This window comes from Schistocerca nitens, chromosome 1, assembly GCF_023898315.1.
Source record: "Schistocerca nitens isolate TAMUIC-IGC-003100 chromosome 1, iqSchNite1.1, whole genome shotgun sequence".
NCBI lineage: Eukaryota > Metazoa > Arthropoda > Insecta > Orthoptera > Acrididae > Schistocerca > Schistocerca nitens.
Genome location: NC_064614.1, coordinates 591,380,624 through 591,399,319, shown reverse-complemented (window position 1 = coordinate 591,399,319; position 18,696 = coordinate 591,380,624). Strand labels below are relative to the sequence as shown.

Sequence of the window (18,696 nt, the reverse complement as noted above, 5' to 3'; positions counted from 1 at the left end):
TTAGGACTTCGTGTGTTAACTAAGAATTTTTGTGGATTTCTGTAGCTGTATTGGACTGTGTTCGTGTGTGTATTCAACTGCTTTCATATTCACTTACCACCATTTAAAAGTTTGGCGACATGTAAAGGTAACAAACATATTTATAGTATAATGCTGTTTGGTTGCTTTGTTATAGTTTTAATGCTTTGTTTGTCTCATAGGAGGATTCAAGAGGTAAGATTTCCTTTGCTAACTAATAACACAAAGAAATGTTTCATTCTAAAGGAATAGAGCCATGCTTATGTTTCTCATGAATGTAACTCAAAATTATAGGTAATGGTGTGGTCATTCATCTACCTGGTTTATTTGAGGAGTTAGAGAAGAATGCTGCAAAAGGCCTGTCAAGATGGGAGGACCGGTTGCTGGTATCGGATCGGTCTCATCTAGTCTTCGACTTCCATCAGGTATTGTACTGTTGATGGAATAATATTCATTTTATTGTAACACTGATAAAGATTTCTTGTAATGATGACATGTAGAGGCAATTTACATTCACCAAGCATAACATCCCCATAAGGTAAATATGTCAAGAACCTTTAATTCCATAATGCTTTACAAGGCATGTTTCTGTTAGAGGTGATATGCCTTGTCTTCCTCCGACCTTCCAGCTGACTTATCCAGCCAGTTTTTTGATCTAAAATTTAATGTGTATTCTGAACCTTGGTGCAGCTTGGCATTTTCACATTAACAAACCATGTAACTGTTCAGAGAGAGAGAGAGAGAGAGAGAGACAGACAGATAGAGATGGGTTGAACTTGTTCATTCCTGTGAACTACTTAATTCATTTCACTCTTTGCTGTGAAGCGTTCAAATGAAGTAGTTCATTCATGAAGTACGGAAGCCTGGCGAAGTTGCCCAGTTCGCCGCTCAGCCATGGCTACGCTCGCTTCGCTTTGCTCATACAATAAAGCTTCATAATACTTCATAATTTTATCAACAGATGGCCGAACTCTGCAGTAACATGCACGCAACGTTCTATGGTCTTGCAGCGTCTGAGTTAAGTAGAGCATAGTCAAAGGGGACAAAGGAAAGATAAACACAGAAGCCTGTCACATATAAAGAAGGTATTACATTTAATCTTGCTCGACATTTTCTCATGAAGTGCACAAAACAGTCTTTTATCTCCCAAATGAAACATTATTTGTTGTATTCATGGACTGAAAACTAGGGCTACCAACGAAATGCAGTCCAGTTTTATGTTCCTTTTAAAATTTAATCCAAAACAGAATGAGTATGTTTACCACTGTCACAAAGGCTATATACCTACGTTAAGTAATTATTCAGAAGTTTTCCTGTAGATTTTATTTTTGTTGAAAATAATAATACTCCAGATTGAAAACGTAAACTGTCACCTTTAGTCATTGGTACGATTTCTGGTAAAATCCCTCTTTCAGTGTTATTAAAAAACCTTTTATTTTCATGTTGGCTTTGCTTGCTCACACAGCCAGCCTCTTCGTTTGTATCTTTAATATTCATTTGTCTGCAAGCTCTGCCAACGGTAGGCTACCCGTAGACGCGAAGTTTAACTGGACAAATAGTCACGGGTAATGATGTCAGCACTGTAGGAAGCAGCTGACGCTGCCTTCCCCTCGCCCCCCACCTCCCCAACCCCTCGTAAACCTATCGTTCCCCACAAACACCACGCGATTCGTCGACAGGCAGTAGAGGGCGGACTGAAGGTTGACTGAAATGAAGAGAGGATGAGTGACGTAGTGCCGATGTAGTGGGAGAGGGAGGGGGGAAGAGAGTGAGTGAACTAGAAAAAAGTGTGGAGTGTGCTATCTGTGAAGAGTTTGAAGTACCAGTTCATTGAAATTGAGTGGTTAGTTCACACTTCACTGAAGTGAAGTGTTCATTTGAACGACTCATTCATGAGCTCCCCATCACTACAGACAGACAGACAGTGTGTGTGTTGCGAGGACGTCTCAACACTGTAACTCATTCTGGTCTAGAATTCATATCTCCTCCCCGCGAACAACCAAAGAGTACTTCGTTGGTGAAAGTAAGGAAAGGTTATGGAAGTGGTTAAGAGGAGTGCTAAGATGATACTTGAAGGTTGGCATTCCATACACTAGAATAAGTTCTGTTGCACATGATCTGACTTAATATGATGTAGAGTCCCTTATGTTGAAAATGTTGATTTTCCGTAGTTTTGGTTAACAGCAGGTCTATAGTTATTGAATAGTATTTAGTTCCATGGAGTTCTTCATTGTGACAGGCCAAATCTGTTGGACTTCTCCTCTGCAGTCTGTAATATTGCTGGATGTAAAATGCTTTAACATCTCATCAAATTCTATGGAATAAATACACAAGATATTCATAAAGGAACATCACATACACTGCTATCTCTAGATCTGATGTAAAACTACAGATATCAACTCGATAGTTCTAAGTTCGACCATAGAAAAGAATACATTTAAATTATTCACTTGTTCCCTTCCAATACCATTGACTTAGTCAACTGTGGCTATTGCCTCAGGGGCGATTTGCTTCGTTGACCTGGGGTGAAGAACCATGAAGCATGCTCAAATATCCCCCTAGGTGCTTCCTCTTACAAAGTTAATGCTGTTGTCGTCCCACCTTGAAGGCATGCATCATCCCTCAAGATGCTGTGGTATACTTAAATTCATAACAAATCCACACAACAGTTGTGCTCTGCCAAGCATTAAGTCATTGTCATATATATTTCAGATTTCGCTTGTCAGCAAGGTATATGCATGGTTACATATTACTCTACTGGAGTAATATGTATAACCTCACTCCTTGTGCATTTCAGCAGAGTTGTGTGTTTCCAGCTACAATGAAATGTCTTTTGACAGCAAAGCAGCAAGTAACTGTCTTCAGGCTATAACACTGTGCTACAGAGTAGCAAGAATTTTATACATGTTGATAATTGTGTTACCATGACTTTTGAAATACAGGTAATCTACCAATTCCTATTTCAGTAGATGGTGTAGGTATTGCACATTTAAGTCTGTCAGAAAATATCACCAATTCTACATCATTGACTGATTACAAATGTAACCCAAGGTTGATCAAGTTAGTACACTTCCATAAATACTGTTATAGGTGGAAGAATTTCCACTATCAGCTGAAAATAGTAATTTACATCTGTGTTTAATTGTAATGGGGGATTGGAATTTCACTGTAGCGAGAAGGAAAAATAACACAACATGGACTGGGGGAAATGAATGCAAGGGGAAGTTGCCTGGCAGAGTTTTGATCAGTGCTCAGTTTGATCATTGTTAATGCTTATTTCAAGAATAATGAAAGAGGGTTATACACATGGAAGAGATCTGGAAACACTCAAAGGTTCAGGACAGATTGCATAATGGGAAGACAATTTCAAAACCAGATTTTAAACTGTAAATCATTTCCAGTGGCAAATGTGGGCTCTGGTCATAATTTGATTATGGAAAGCAGATTAAAAATGAAAGATTTGCAGAAAAATAAGAAATTAAGAAGATGGGTTCTGAATAAATTGAAAGAACCTGTAGTGTCTGCTTTGTTACTGTGTGTTGTCATTTTGGTTGATTGTCATGTTTGCGCTAGACAGTAATGCTTTTCTGTTTAGTGGTGTAGTGTTGCATATGCACGGTGACAAGGGAATCGGAGCTGTCGAACAGCATTCTCACCAGCTGTCAGGGGATGCTGATTTTCTAATAAGTTTTTACATCTCTGTGCATTTTTTATTTCTTGCTGTGAACTTTTTATGCTTTGTGTTTTGTGCTTGTCATCCCTGGTTAGAGTAATTGCTTACTGACTTCTTCCTGAGTATTTGTACATTCAAGAATGATTAAATCAGAGTTCACATTGTGATCAATACTTGGCGGACAATAATAATTGATGTGCTCCCAGTTTGTTAAATACAGTGCTCGCAACAAAGTATTTTCTTCCAGTAAACCTCCAGCCTGTGTTTCCACATTTTGCGAAGGTCAGACAGCCAAAATTGAGCTGTATGCTGCAGCTGGTAACCTTGATGTGATGTGAGCTACAGAAGGTTGACCTGCCGCCGCCACCACCACCACCACCACCACCACCACCACTGGGATTGACTATAATGCAAGATGACTAATGCACCAGCAGGTCCAGATTAGCAATCCATTTGCCTCCATTTTGGGTGGACGGCATGATTCTGTGGTTTGCGCAGGTAGGAACCCAGTGTTTGCTGTGCAAGAATTTCAGCCGACTCGACAATATCCACTCTCATTGTGAGTCAGTTTGATCACCTATATGCCATGCAAGTAAAAGACGTGATTACTGCACCGCCTCAAGAGAATTCATAAGAAAGGCTTAAATGGGAATTAATCCAGAGTCGCAGTGTCACATGAGGAGTGAATTGGGCGAGTGTTGACACAAGACAGGCAGTCATAAGCCGTTGCAATATCTGCACCATTTGTCAAGTAAGGTGGATACAGGTGCTGTTCCTGACAATCTACTGTGCACACTGTGGAGCAGCTGACTACCACTACAGGTCAAAGCGATCCTGGTATCACCAACAGAAATGACTTTGGACTCGGTGACGGAGCTCAATGACTGAATTAAGAGGCCATTGCACCTTCCCAGGTTAGTGCAGTGACCGTGTTGAGCAGTATTATGACAGTGGCAGCAACAGTCACATGCACAGAGATTGGAGTGCTGCCGCAGATTGGTAAGCTGCTGTCGCAAGGTGGTGCTGGAAATAGTAGAGGACATTATCACTGGAGATCCAGAAGCTGGTTGTCGACTAATCTTATTGTTGAGTGCAGAATGACCTGTGTGGTGGTTCTACTATAGGTTCAGTGTATAAACACAAAAATGGGCAACACTGTGGTCATACTCAAATGCCAGTGACAGTTGGTGGTTGGTGCAGCCAACTCCCCCGCAGTTCAGTGCCTGTTCATTAATGATAGGACTAGTCAGAAATATTTGAGAAGACACTTGGCCAGATTTAAGCATCCTACTGAGAACTTCAGTGCTCTGCCATAGACAGCAGATGGCATTCTGTGTATCTGCCACTATCATCTCGTGCATCTCAACATATGGAACGCAACATATCAAGTTGAATATGGGAGTGTGCTTGCCTGTTCATTGAGCTGATTATAGGAGGTGACCTCTTAGCATGTTGTCTATTAGTGGATGTAGCCAACACTTGGCTGGTCAACAGTATTACTGGACTGGCAGCAGGGTTTCACTGTGATACATCAGCTGATACAGGTGTGTGACAAGGTGTACGTCTCTCTGCTAAGACAATTTTTGACTTTGAGCAGACCTCCAGTGCACTTAACCATGTGTCACACATTATTGAAACTATATATCATCCTTTGTTATCCTGTAGACCCAGGCATTTGGCATCCATGTGTATGGCCATTGCTAGAGTGGAATTTGATGCAATGCTTAAAGAAGGAATAATCAGGCAATCACATAGCCCGTGGTCATCCACATTGCATCTCATCCTGAAGAGAAGAGGAGCCTTGCACCCTTGCAGTGATTATTGTGCACTTGACTCCAGAACAGTATCTGATGCTCGCCTGCATGTTTGTAACGTGACTATAATTACATGCTGCTTGGCACAACAGCATTCAGCATTTTGGACTGTACCAAAGCATACACACAGATACTTCTGGTAGAATAAGACATCCCCAAGGTGGTAGTAATTACTCCATTCATGACTGGATTACAAACCAGTGCCGAAATCTGGGGAAGGTTTATCGATTCTATTCTGCGAGGCATGCCATTTTGCTTTGCCTACTTGGGTGATATATTTTCAGCAACCAGGGAGCAACACCACCACTTCGATGGGTATTTAAATGTCTGATGTAGTTTGGTGTGGTGCTAAATATGGCCAAATGCATGTTTCGGAAACTTGAGGTAACATTTCTAAGCCACCCAATATCTTCTGCAGGCACCCCACTGCTAACCAAGAAGATTGAAGTATTTCTACAGATGTCAAGACCAAACACAATGAAGAAGTTAAGCCAATTTTTAGGAATGTTAAACTTGTACCACCGACACCTATCCCACCCGGCAGGTATGCGAGAAGCATTGAATGCAGCACTCACCAGCCCGAAGGTTTCGTGCAGGATTCCAATGCATTGGAATGAAGCACTGAGCTCTGCTTTCGAGGCTATAAAATGAAGTATGACAAACACAGCATTCCTCCTGCACACTACATGTGATGCACCTTTGGCATTAGTGGTACAGACATGGGTCACACTGCTGTTGGCACAGTACTGCAGCATCGATCAGTGAAGTATGGCAACCGCTTGCATACTTCTCACACAAATTGCCACTGTCACAATGCAATGGGGGGGTGCATGCAACTGTGAACTCCTGGCTGTGTGTGTGATACAGTTAAATACTTCTGGCTGCAAATAGAAGCAAGGATGTTCACGATTGACACACATCACAAGCTGCTAGTTTATGCTTCAAACAGAATACTATCAGGTGCTCTCCCATCAGTACAACCATCTCAAATTTATGAGCCAATTAAGCACAGGCATAAAGCATATTCCTGACATTGACAGTGTGGTGGCAAACTCTTTCGCACGTCAGCAGTGTTTCATGACCAGTAGATTTTTTGTTACTGGCCAAGGCACAGCAGAATGATGAAGTGTTCCGGACCTTCATTGACAGTACCACTTTGGCATTAAACTTTCAGCTAGTCAACATTCCAGTGAAGAGGCTCAATTGTATTGACATTTCACAGGGACGACCACAACCTTTCCCATAGAGTGCATTTCGGTGGCAAGTCTTCGTCACTTTCCACAACTTGTGCCACATTGGAACACACTCAACTTTTCACCTTGTGTCACATTATTTCATCTGGCCAGGGACGGTGAGAGATTGTCGAAAGTGGACATGGATGTACCTTCAGTGTCAACACTAAATTGTCCTTTTTCGTGCATGCACCAATTAGTGACTTACCAGATGCGACCTCTTATGTTGCACATCTGCACCTCAACGTTGTAGGACCGCTTATTCTGTACAGAGCCCAGTGATACTTGTTCACAGTGTCAATCATTTTACATGCTGGCCAGAGACAACACATGTCGATAGTGTTACTGCAGAAACTGTAGCCTTTGCATTCACATTGACTTGGCTAACAAGGTTTGGCTGCACGCTACACGTATATACTGATTGCCGCCAGCAGTTTGAAGCAATCTTGTACCCCAAATGGCAAAGTTCTGTGAAGACGTACATCATGAGACTACCAATTACCACACTGCTAGTAATGGAATGATCAGAAGATCGCATCATTCCCTGAATGCAGTGCTAATGTGCCATCGAATGTCCTGGGCTTCCACCCATCTGATAAGCCTTCCTGGGTCTATGAACAGCATAAAAACAGGACTTGGCTCATTAACAATGGAACTGGTGTATGGTGAACCATTGCGTCTTCCCAGAGAATCGCAACACAAGATCAACCGGAATTCCTTCGGCAAGTAAGGGACAATGCCTCTCTAATACAACCTCCCACAACCTCCAAACATGGTATGTCGACCACTTATGTGCTCCACAACTTAGCAAATTGCTCACAAGTGATGCTCGGAACAGACAGTGTCAATACACCACTGGTACACTGGCCCATACTGTGTTCTTCGAAGCAGCACGCACGTGCTGTATTTCATAAGTGGAAAGCCCACAATCATTACCATTGTCAAGCCGCATACATTTTCCAGAAAGATACCACCCACTGCACTAAGACTTCAGCATCCTCCAGTACCAGTGTCACAATCTCCACTGCAGGAGCAACAACTGTTTGACGGTGACCAGCGACAAGCACGCACAATCCGCTCTGGCTGCCATGTGCATTTTGCTTCCCAGAGCCGTGACATTACTCCACTTCCACAGTGGGGGCTCATGTAACGTCATCTGCACAGTTGCTTGTTGTCATCGCAGTCAACTGTCAAGCCAAGCTTGTGTCAGCTAGTGATGCTCGTACGTTTAGTGGTGCAATGCAGTATTGCGTGGTAACAAGTGAATTGCAGCTGTCTAGCAGATTCCACATCAGCTGCTAGGATCACTGCGTTTTGTAATAGGTTTTTACATTGCTGTTTATTGTTTATTCCTCGCTGTGCATCTTTGTGCTTTGTATGTTCTGTGTTCCCTTCCTGATCCTGTCACTCTGCGTTACAATAGTAATCGCGTACTGACTTCCTCTGGAGTGTTTGTACATTCAAGAATGATTCACTTCAGAATGTACATTCCGATCAATACTTGGTGCGCAGTAATATTTGTTATACTCTGTTCATTAAATACAGTTGCCGCAGTAAAGTATATTCCAGTAAGCCTCTAGTCTGTGTGTTCATGTTTTGCATAGGTCAGACAGCCCAAATTAAGCTGTACTCAGCGAACCAGAGGTTGTTAAACATTTCAAAGGGAGCATTAGGCAATGATTGGCTGAAACAGAGGTGGAACATGATATAATGAACTGTCAAATAGGCAAAATGACAAGGTGCAGTAGAAATCCCTGTATAACACACTGGGTTTCTTAGATGAAAGAACAACATAAAAATACAACAATGGAGTTTGGAAAAAGAAAGAAAAAGATTTCTAAATAAGGAGCGTGAGTGAGTGAGAGTGCAGACCCTCCCAGGGGACACTGCCTTATCATAGGCACCTTCAGTGCCAGATTGGAGGGTTTGTGTGCTCCATTGAAGCCAAGAGCTGTGCTGGCGGTAGCATAGCTACTGGCAGGGTCACCAAAGCTGGATTGGTTTCGGCTGAGGAGACACATGAAGTGTGTCCTGCAACACATGGCAGGTGGGGGCCCCTATATATGTAGGGCAGCCAACCCTGTAGGGGAGTGAACCCTAAAAAAATCCAGGTCCTCCAATATGAACATTGGGTGTGAGGCACACAACTTCACCCTGGAAGAAAGAGCTTGTTACAGGACAAAAGGACAAAGAAATCAGGATGGATGCAATGGATAAACTGCCTTGGCAACTAAAATGGCACACAAATTGATATTTAGCGACATGGAATGTGAGATCACTGAACAAGCCTGGAGGACTATAGAACCTGAAAAAGGAAATGAAGAAATATAGAAGGACAATGGCAGCAGTACAAAGAAGCGAAATGGAAAGGAAGTGGAATATTAGCATCTGGGACACACACACTGTTTCATAGCTGTGGAAGCAGAGGATATGGAGGCACAGGTTTTCTGGTTGCTAATGCTTAAAAGGCTGCCACATTGAACTTTAAGCCTGTTAGCGACAGAATCTGCATACTACGAATGAAAGCCCTTTTCTTCAATATATCCTTCATATGTACATATGCACCAAAAGATGATGCAGAGTCGATGGAAAAAGATGTATTCTATGAGAAACTTGAGCAGGGGTGGAAAGCATGATATTAAGGTGGTTATGGGGGACATCAATGCTCAAGTAGGAAAAGAAATTACATACAGGAAAACAGCTGGTAAGGAGAAGCTACACGAAGTTTCTAATGATGATGGTATTAGACAAACTGATTTTGCCATGAGCAATAACATGATTATTAAAAGAACATGGATGCAAAGGAAGGATATAAGGAAAGTTACATGGAGCTCCCAAGGTGGGATTGCAAAAAATCAGATTGATCACATACTCATAGATGGATGCATGCATCAGATATATTAGAGGTGGATAGCTCTCATGGTGCAGAAGGAGATAGTGATCATTATTTGTTAAGAATCAAATACGGACTGAGGACAGCCGATTATAGATAGACCAAGAGAGCTATCACACCAAGGTTTGATAATACAAAGTTAAGAAATGATGAAAATACAGTACAACAGTATAAAACTATCTTGACAGATAGACTTAATGAAGCCGAAGAGCGGGCAGGAGAGGATATTGAAGATGGTTTGATGAAGACTGTAGGAGGAAGACAGAAGAAAGAATTGAGGCAAGAAAAAGAAAGCTGCAGAGGAGAACTAGAGGTACTACAGAAGAATACCCCTAGGAGAAGATAAGGGAAGCAGATAACGGATGTAGGAGGAAAAAGAGAGAATTAGAAAAACAGATTTATGAGTTAAAAGAGAGAAATACTGCTCATGAAACAAGGAAATTCTATATGAGGGTTAAAGAAATAAGGAAAGGATTCCAACCCAGAGCAGTTTTCTGTAAAGATGAGGGAAATTTGTTTGGAGGAAAAGATCAAATTTTAGACAGATGGGTGGAGTATTTTAGTGAGCTACTGAATGCAGAATTGGAAAACGAAGGTGGGGTTGATGCCGGTATGGCAGAAGAGGTGGAGCAGGAAGTAAGCAGAGGTGAAGAGAACCAGAGATCAGTAGCAGAACCCACACTTTAAGAAGTTAGTATCAAGACACTTAAAATCAATAAAGCTCCAGGAGAAGACAACATTACAGCAGAAATGATAAAATATGGTGGAGAAAAGCTAGCACGGGTCTTGCATGAGATTATAGTGGGAATATGGCGGAAAGAAAATATGCCAAAACAGTGGAGTACAGAAATACTCTGCCCTATACATAAGAAACATGACAGAACTGTGAATTATAGAGGAATTGCACTGCTCTGTATGGTATATAAAGTATTAGGAAAAATTATGGCTAGACAGTTAAGAACATACATAGAAGAGTATCTAGGAGACTACTAGTGTGGTTTCAGAACTAGTATATCCACTACAGATCAGATTTTCACTATCAGACAGATCCTTGAAAAATCTTAGGAGTATTACCTCAATGTCTACCAGCTGTTCATTGATTTCAAACAAGCTTATGATAGGATCAAAAGGGATCAATTTTGGAAGGCAATGCAAGAGACAGGATTCCCTAACAAACTGATAAGATTGGTTCAAATGAAATTGAGAACAATAATATGCAAAATAAAGATCGAGGTCACTTTATCAAAGGCATTTGAAGTTAACTAAGGACTGCGGCAGGGTGATGTGCTCACCACTATTCTGTTTAATGTCATCTTGGAGAGTGTAATGCGAAAGACACAAAGCAACAACCCTGGGGGAATACTGTTTAATAGTGACTCAGGAGCTTGCATATGTGGATGATATTGATTTGTTGTTGTTGTTGTTGTTGTCGTTGTTGTTGTTGTTGTCTTCAGTCCTGAGACTGGTTTGATGCAGCTCTCCATGCTACTCTATCCTGTGCAAGCTTCTTCATCTCCCAGTACTTACTGTAACCTACATCATTCTGAATCTGCTTAGTGTATTCATCTCTTGGTCTCCCTCTGCAATTTTTACCCTCCACGTGGCCCTCCAATGCTAAATTTGTGATCCCTTGATGCCTCAGAACATGCCCTACCAACCGGTCCCTTCTTCTAGTCAAGTTGAGCCACAAACTCCTCTTCTCCCCAATTCTATTCAATACCTCCTCATTAGTTATGTGATCTACCCATCTAATCTTCAACATTCTTCTGTAGCACCACATTTCGAAAGCTTCTATTCTCTTCTTGTCCAAACTATTTGTCGTCCATGTTTCACTTCCATACATGGCTACACTCCATACAAATACTTTCAGAAACAACTTCCTGACACTTAAATCTATACTCGATGTTAACAAATTTCTCTTCTTCAGAAACGCTTTCCTTACCATTGCCAGTCTACATTTTATATCCTCTCTACTTCGACCATCATCAGTTATTTTACTCCCTAAATAGCAAAACTCCTTTACTACTTTAAGTGTCTCATTTCCTAATCTAATTCCTTCAGCATCACCCGACTTAATTCGACTACATTCCATTATCCTCGTTTAGCTTTTGTTGATGTTCATCTTGTATCCTCCTTTCAAGACACTGTCCATTCCGTTCAACTGCTCTTCCAAGTCCTTTGCTGTCTCTGACAAAATTACAATGTCATCGGCAAGTCTCAAAAGTTTTTATTTCTTCTCCATGGATTTTAATATCTACTCCGAATTTTTCTTTTGTTTCCTTTAGTGCTTGCTCAATATACATATTGAATAACATCGGGGACAGGCTACAACCCTGTCTCACTCCCTTCCCAACCACAGCTTCACTTTCATGCCCCTCGACTCTTATAACTGCCATCTGCTTTCTGTACAAATTGTAAATAGCCTTTCGCTCCCTGTATTTTACCCCTGCCACCTTCAGAATTTGAAAGAGAGTATTCCATTTAACACTGTCAAAAGCTTTCTCTTAAGTCTACAAATGCTAGAAATGTAGGTTTGCCTTTCCCTAATCTATTTTGTAAGATAAGTCGTAGGGTCAGTATTACCTCACGTGTTCCAACATTTCTGCGGAATCCAAACAGATCTTCGCCGAGGTCGGCTTCTACCAGTTTTTCCATTCGTCTGTAAAGAATTCACGTTAGTATTTTGCAGCTGTGACTTATTAAACTGATAGTTCGGTAATTTTCACATCTGTCAACACCTGCTTTCTTTGGGATTGGAATTATTATATTCTTCTTGAAGTCTGAGGGTATTTCGCCTATCTCATACATCTTGCTCACATTTTGTTGATTTGTTATCCAGGAGGAAACAGGATCTAGAAGAAAAGTGTGAAAAATTAGGAAGGTATGGTGTGGAGATGGGGCTGACCATTAATCAGTCAAAGACCAAGTATATGTTAACATCTAGGAAAAGATATAGTGAAGGAGAAAGAAGCATGACTTTGAATGGAAAAGGATATGTACACTGTGAGAGCTTTAAATATCTTGGGTCACTGGTAACTGAGAATAATGATATGAGAGAATAAATACATGCAAGAATTGCAGCTGGTAACAGCAGCTACTTCGCACTGGTTAAAGTGTTTAAAGTAAGGAGCCTTAGTAGGAATCTGACGCTGATTGTGTATCGTACAGTAGTTAGACCTGTGGTGATGTATGGTTCGGAGACCTGGACTATGACACAAAATGACGATGAGTTGTTGCTGGGATGGGAAAGGAAGATACTTAAGAAAATCTATGGGCCAGTGAATTATAGGGGCTTTTGGAGAATCAGAAATAATAAGATCATAGAGTTTGTGCAACAAACCCGATATTGTGATTGAAATAAAGAGTAATAGACTACATTGGTTGGGACATGTAGAAAGAATGGTGAAGAACAGCACAGTCTGGAAAGTTTTCAAAGGAAAACCCGCTGGAAGTTGTTTAAGGGGCAGACCAAGGATCAGATGGCTAGACAATGTGGAGGAGGATGGGAGTTAGAGGATGGAGAGTCAAGGCAGCCAGCAGAGAAGAGTGGACGGAGATTGTCTGGGAGACCAAGGCCGTACAAGGGCTGTAGTGCCAAGGAGTAAGAAAGACTGAGTGCAGAATGTCTTAAGTGGGTATGGTTGGAGGAGAAATGCAAAACTGTAGTCTACAGGAGATTTAAAGACACTTTTGGAGAAATGAGGAACAATTTTATGAATGTTAAGAGCTCAGTTCTTGAGTACTAAGAAAAGAAGGGGAAGTCTGAAGGTGGAAGAAATATATGTCCTGTACAAGGGAAACAAATTTGATGACAGTGTTATATAAATGGAAGTAGTAGAAGATGATCAGGCGAGACACATGGTAGTGTGTGTGGCAAAGCGCAAATGTAAAGCAAAACTTCGAAAGTAGATGACATTCCCTCAGAATTTTTGGAACTTAGGGAGAGCTAGTCATGAGAAAACTATTGTACCTGCTATGAAAAACATTAGACATGTTAAATACCTTCAGACTTTAAGAAGCATCTGATCATTCAAATTTTAAAAAGGTCAGGTTCTGACAGATGTAATACTAGTGAACCATCGGTTTAATTACTCATAACTGCCAAATACTGACACGAATTATTTACAGAAAAATGGAAAAAAGCTGGCAGAAGCCATTGCAATGGAAAACAGTTTGTATTCCAGAGAAATGTTGGAACAAGCGAGACAATAGCCCTACGGCTACCTGTGTCAAAAGACCAACCTATGTTCATAGCATGTGCAGGGTTAAAGAAAGCTTTGTATAATGTTGACTGGAATATGACTTAAACTCTGAAGGGTTAAGGGATACAATATGTGGAGCAAAAGTTATCTACAACTTGTGCAGAAACCGAACTGCACTTACAAGACTCGAAGGACATGAAAGGGAAACAGTGGTTAAGAAGGGAGTGAGACAGTAGCCTGTTCTTTGTGTTGTTCAGTGTGTATATTGAGCAAAAGAACTTTGATGATTAGTTGAATGGGATGGTTCGTGTCCTGAAGAGGTTATGAGATGAATATCAACAAAATTAAATGACAAAATACTGCCACAAATATATTTTCAGCCAAGGTGGCCCCAGCTGCCAGAGACTGCAGTTTGTGTGTGTGTGTGTGTGTGTGTGTGTGTGTGTGTGTGTGTGTGTGTGTGTATCTTTGATGAAGGCCTTATTGGCCGTTATTTGTGACAGTCTTTTTGTTGTGCTCATCATCGTTACAATCCTGGATTTTTCTATTGTTTGATTTAGGCTCAGATAGAGATGATTTAAAATGCAGATTGGCAGTCACAAGAAAGGCATTTCTGAATAAAGAAATTTAACAGTGAATATAAATTTGAGTGTTAAGTAGTAGTATTTTCTAAAGGTATTTATCTGGTGTGAACTGTGGACGATAAATGATTCATAAAGGAAGAGAATAGATTTTGAAATGTGATGCTGCAGAAGAATGCTAAAGATTGGAAGGTGAATCAAGCAACTAATGACAATGAGGATGTACTGAATCAGGTTGAGAAGAAAAAAATTTATGGCACAATGTAACTAAAATTAAGGATTGATTCATAAAATACATCCTGAGATATCAAAGATTAGTTTTTGGTAATGGAGGAAAGTGTAGGAGGGATAAAAATCATAGGGGAAGATCTAAGCTTGACTGCAGTAAACACCTTCAAATGGGTGTAGGTTGCAGTAGTTGTACAGAGAGTAATAAGCTCTTACAGGACAGACTAGTGTGGAGAGCAGGTGCAAGTCAGTCTTAAAGTTGGATGTTACGACAGCAGTTAGTAGACTTTTTAATTTTCTTAAGGGTTCTGTTTTTTAAACTTATCTATCACTGGTTTATATTGTCCATGGAGTAATAAATCTAATGCGTTGTATAGACCACAAAATCTTTAGGGCTCACTCGATTGGAAACTGTTGGTCCTCCCGCATATCTTATTTGGCAGCTAGCTATATCTGATCTCTAAATATCTTACATGTTTTAAAGTAAACTTCATGGGGAGCAGATCAGAAAATTTTCCTCCACTTATACCAATCCCTTGTCCAGTCAAAAATGGACTATGGGGGTCTCGTTTACTCATCTGCTCGACCATCTATTTTACACCATCCCAACACAATCCACCTTTGAGGCATAAATTTGGCCACTGGGGCTGTCTGCAGTAGCCCAGTTGAGTCTCTATGCAGACACTGCCAAACTCCTGCTGTGATACCTACACAATTTTCTCTTCAGCAGATAAGTGTGCCGTCTATCCCGTATGCCCAACCATCCAGACTAAGTGTCCTTTTTGATGACTCTCTTGTCATTGACAACAAACATTTTAGATAGTGGCTTCTAGAGCAGTGCTTGATTTTTTTACTGCGGAGCTTTCTGTCCTATATCAGGCCACCCAGTACATCCGACAATACAGGATTCGTAATTTTTTATTATGATCAGATTCACTTAATGCCCTCCAGAGTTGTCTGCTATACAAATACGTTTCCTTAGTACAAAGAAGCCATGAATGCCTCCATTTGCTCATTGATGTTGTAGCCAACGTGATGTCCATGTTGGTGTCTGGTCACGTTGGAGTGCTGGGGAATGAAGCTACTGATGCTGTTGCTTAGACTACAGTCTGACTAGCTACTCCTTTTAGCTATCGTCTCTCTTTAGATCTGTGTTGCTGCATGTCAGAACATCATGTCACTCTGGCATGAACATTGGTTGTCTCTAAGTAGGAACAAACTCTGGGAAATTAAACACATTCCAACGTCTTGGGTGACTTCCCCTCACCTCGAGGACATACTTTTAGCTAAGCTGCATATGTTTCAACCACTGTTATCTAAGTTAAGACTCCACACCACTCTGTGCTTACTGCAACCAACCATTGGCAGTGCACCATTTTGTGATTGAATGCTGGTTTTATAACCGTTCACATCTTAATTTATGTTTGCCATTTGAATTATCTAGTATTTTAGCAGGAACAGCATGAGCTGTAGATATGTTTAACTTTTTATTTGTTGGTAGTATGGTGAAGGAGATATAATTTTCGACCGATTGAGCTACATCCTCCAAGGGGAAGTGATCCTTTTGAGCCAATCATCTACTCCAGTCTTTCAGGCTCCGAGTGTTATTGACTTCAACTTCGTTCGGTAATTGACCATTTTAAGTTATGACACGGGTGATTATGCTCAGTTGTTTTGTGCCCTAAAGCAAAAACAAACAAATAATGCATTTTATTGAATAGTTTGTTCATATATGCAATATTTGCAATTGCTGCTGTTGTAGGGAAACAGTAATAGAGTAAGGTGAGCAGTGATTTATATCATGCTGTCATTGCTGTTTATTTCTGAAATCGATTTAGTTGTTTTTATAGATCTCAGTGTTAATACAATTTTAAACTGAGTTGTCAAGTTAACTAAATGAAACACATTCTTGCCTTGTTTCACAATCTTTATTATGATTGTACGACCCAAGTTTTGGTTATGAGCCCAGTTTCTAGTACACAACTGATTGCAACCCAGCAAAGAGAAACACGCAAACTTTTTAATCTATTAATTCTTGACTCAAACAAGAAAATTAATCTCTGTTGATAATTTTGAGTTACATTTGTATTCCACAAAATTCATTAGGAAAACATTTACTATAACTGTGAATAAACTTACACGGGAGTCGAGCTATGTGCACAGCAATGAGGCACAGAAATAATGGCACAAATTCCCATTTGAGTTCGAAATAATTTTGTTAATGAACACGATGAAGCTCATAAAGAATGTCTACATCAATGCCAGATCTGAAGTTATACATTGTCTTCTTATTTCCAGTGATCCTGAAACTCCACTCAGCTACCAAGCTACCACAGTGTCATCTTAGTGTGTACATATAGTATTAGGAAAGAGTATATTGACAGTATACAGGGTGGTCCATTTATCGTGACCGGGCCAAATATCTCACGAAATAAGCGTCAAATGAAAAAACTACAAAGAACAAAACTTGCCTAGCTTGAAGGGGAAAATCAGGTGGCGCTATGGTTGGCCCGCTAGATGGTACTGCCATAGGTCAAACGGATATCAACTGCATTTTTAAATAGGAACCCCCATTTTTTATTACATATTCATGTAGTACTAAAGAAATATGAATGTTCTAGTTGGACCACTTTTTTTGCTTTGTGATAGATGGCGCTATAATAGTCACAAACATATGGCTCACAATTTTAGATGAGCATTTGGTAACATGTAGATTTTTTAGATTAAAATACAGAACTTAGGTACGTTTGAACATTTTATTTCGGTTGTTACAATGTGATACATGTACCTTTGTGAACTTATCATTTCTGAGAACGCGTGCTGTTACAGCATGATTTCCTGTAAATACCACATTAATGCAATAAATGCTCAAAATGATGTCTGTCAACCTCAAGGCATTTGGCAATACGTGTAACGACATTCCTCTCAACGGCGAGTAGTTCGCCTTCCGTAATGTTCGCACACGCATTGACAATGCGCTGACGCATGTTGTCAGGCGTTGTCGGTGGATCACGATAGCAAATATCCTTCCAACTTTCCCCACAGAAAGAAATCCTGGGACGTCAGATCTGGTGAACGTGCGGACCATGCTTAGACGACCAATCCACCTGTCATGAAATATGCTATTCAATACCGCTTCAACCACATGCGAGCTATGTCCCGGACATACATCATATTGGAAGTACATCGCCATTCTGTCATGCAGTGAAACATTTTGTAGTAACGTCAGTAAAACATTATGTAGGAAATCAGCATACATTGCACCATTTAGATTACCATCAATAAAATGGCGGCCAATTATCCTTCCTCCCATAACGCCACACCATACATTAACCCACCAAGGTCGCTGATGTTCCACTTGTTGCAGCCATCGTGGATTTTCCAGATTTTCTGTTGCCCAATAGTGCATATTATGCTGGTTTACGTTACTGCTGTTGGTGAATGACGCTTCGTCACTAAATAGAACGCGTGCAAAAAATTGGTCATCATCCTGTAATGTCTCTTGTGCCCAGTGGCAGAACTGTACATGACATTCAAAGTAGTCGCCTTGCAATTCCTGGTGCATAGAAATATGGTACTGGTGCAATTGATGTTGATGTAGCAGTCTCACCACAGACATTTTTGAGATTCCCCATTCTCATGCAATTTGTCTGCTACTGATGTGCGGATTAGCTGTGACAGCAGTTAAAACACCTACTTGGGCATCATCATTTGTTGCAGGTCGTGGTTGACATTTCACATGTGGCTGAACACTTCCTGTTTCCTTAAATAACATAACTATCCGGCGAATGGCCCAGACACTTGGCTGATGTCCTCCAGGATACCGAGCAGCATACATTGCACGCGCCCGTTGGGCATTTTGATCACAATAGCCATACATAAAGACGATATTGACCTTTTCCGCAATTGGTAAATGGTCCATTTTAACACGGGTAATGTATCACGAAGCAAATACCGTCCGCACTGGCGGAATGTTACGTGATACCATGTACTTATACGATTGTGACTATTACAGCGTCATCTATAACATAGCAAAAATAGTGGTCCAACTAAAA

The 18,696-nt window shown here is 40.7% G+C and overlaps 1 protein-coding gene across 3 annotated transcripts in view; it reads left to right on the top strand.

Moving 5' to 3' along the window:
- LOC126255899 (adenylosuccinate synthetase) overlaps window positions 1–18,696 on the top strand; it is a 74,296-nt gene that overhangs the window by 10,808 nt on the left and 44,792 nt on the right. For all 3 annotated transcript variants that reach the window (XM_049955438.1, XM_049955439.1, XM_049955440.1), the window contains one exon: window positions 313–443. In XM_049955438.1, coding sequence (XP_049811395.1) covers window positions 313–443 — 131 coding nt within the window. The remainder of the gene's footprint in view (window positions 1–312; window positions 444–18,696) is intronic.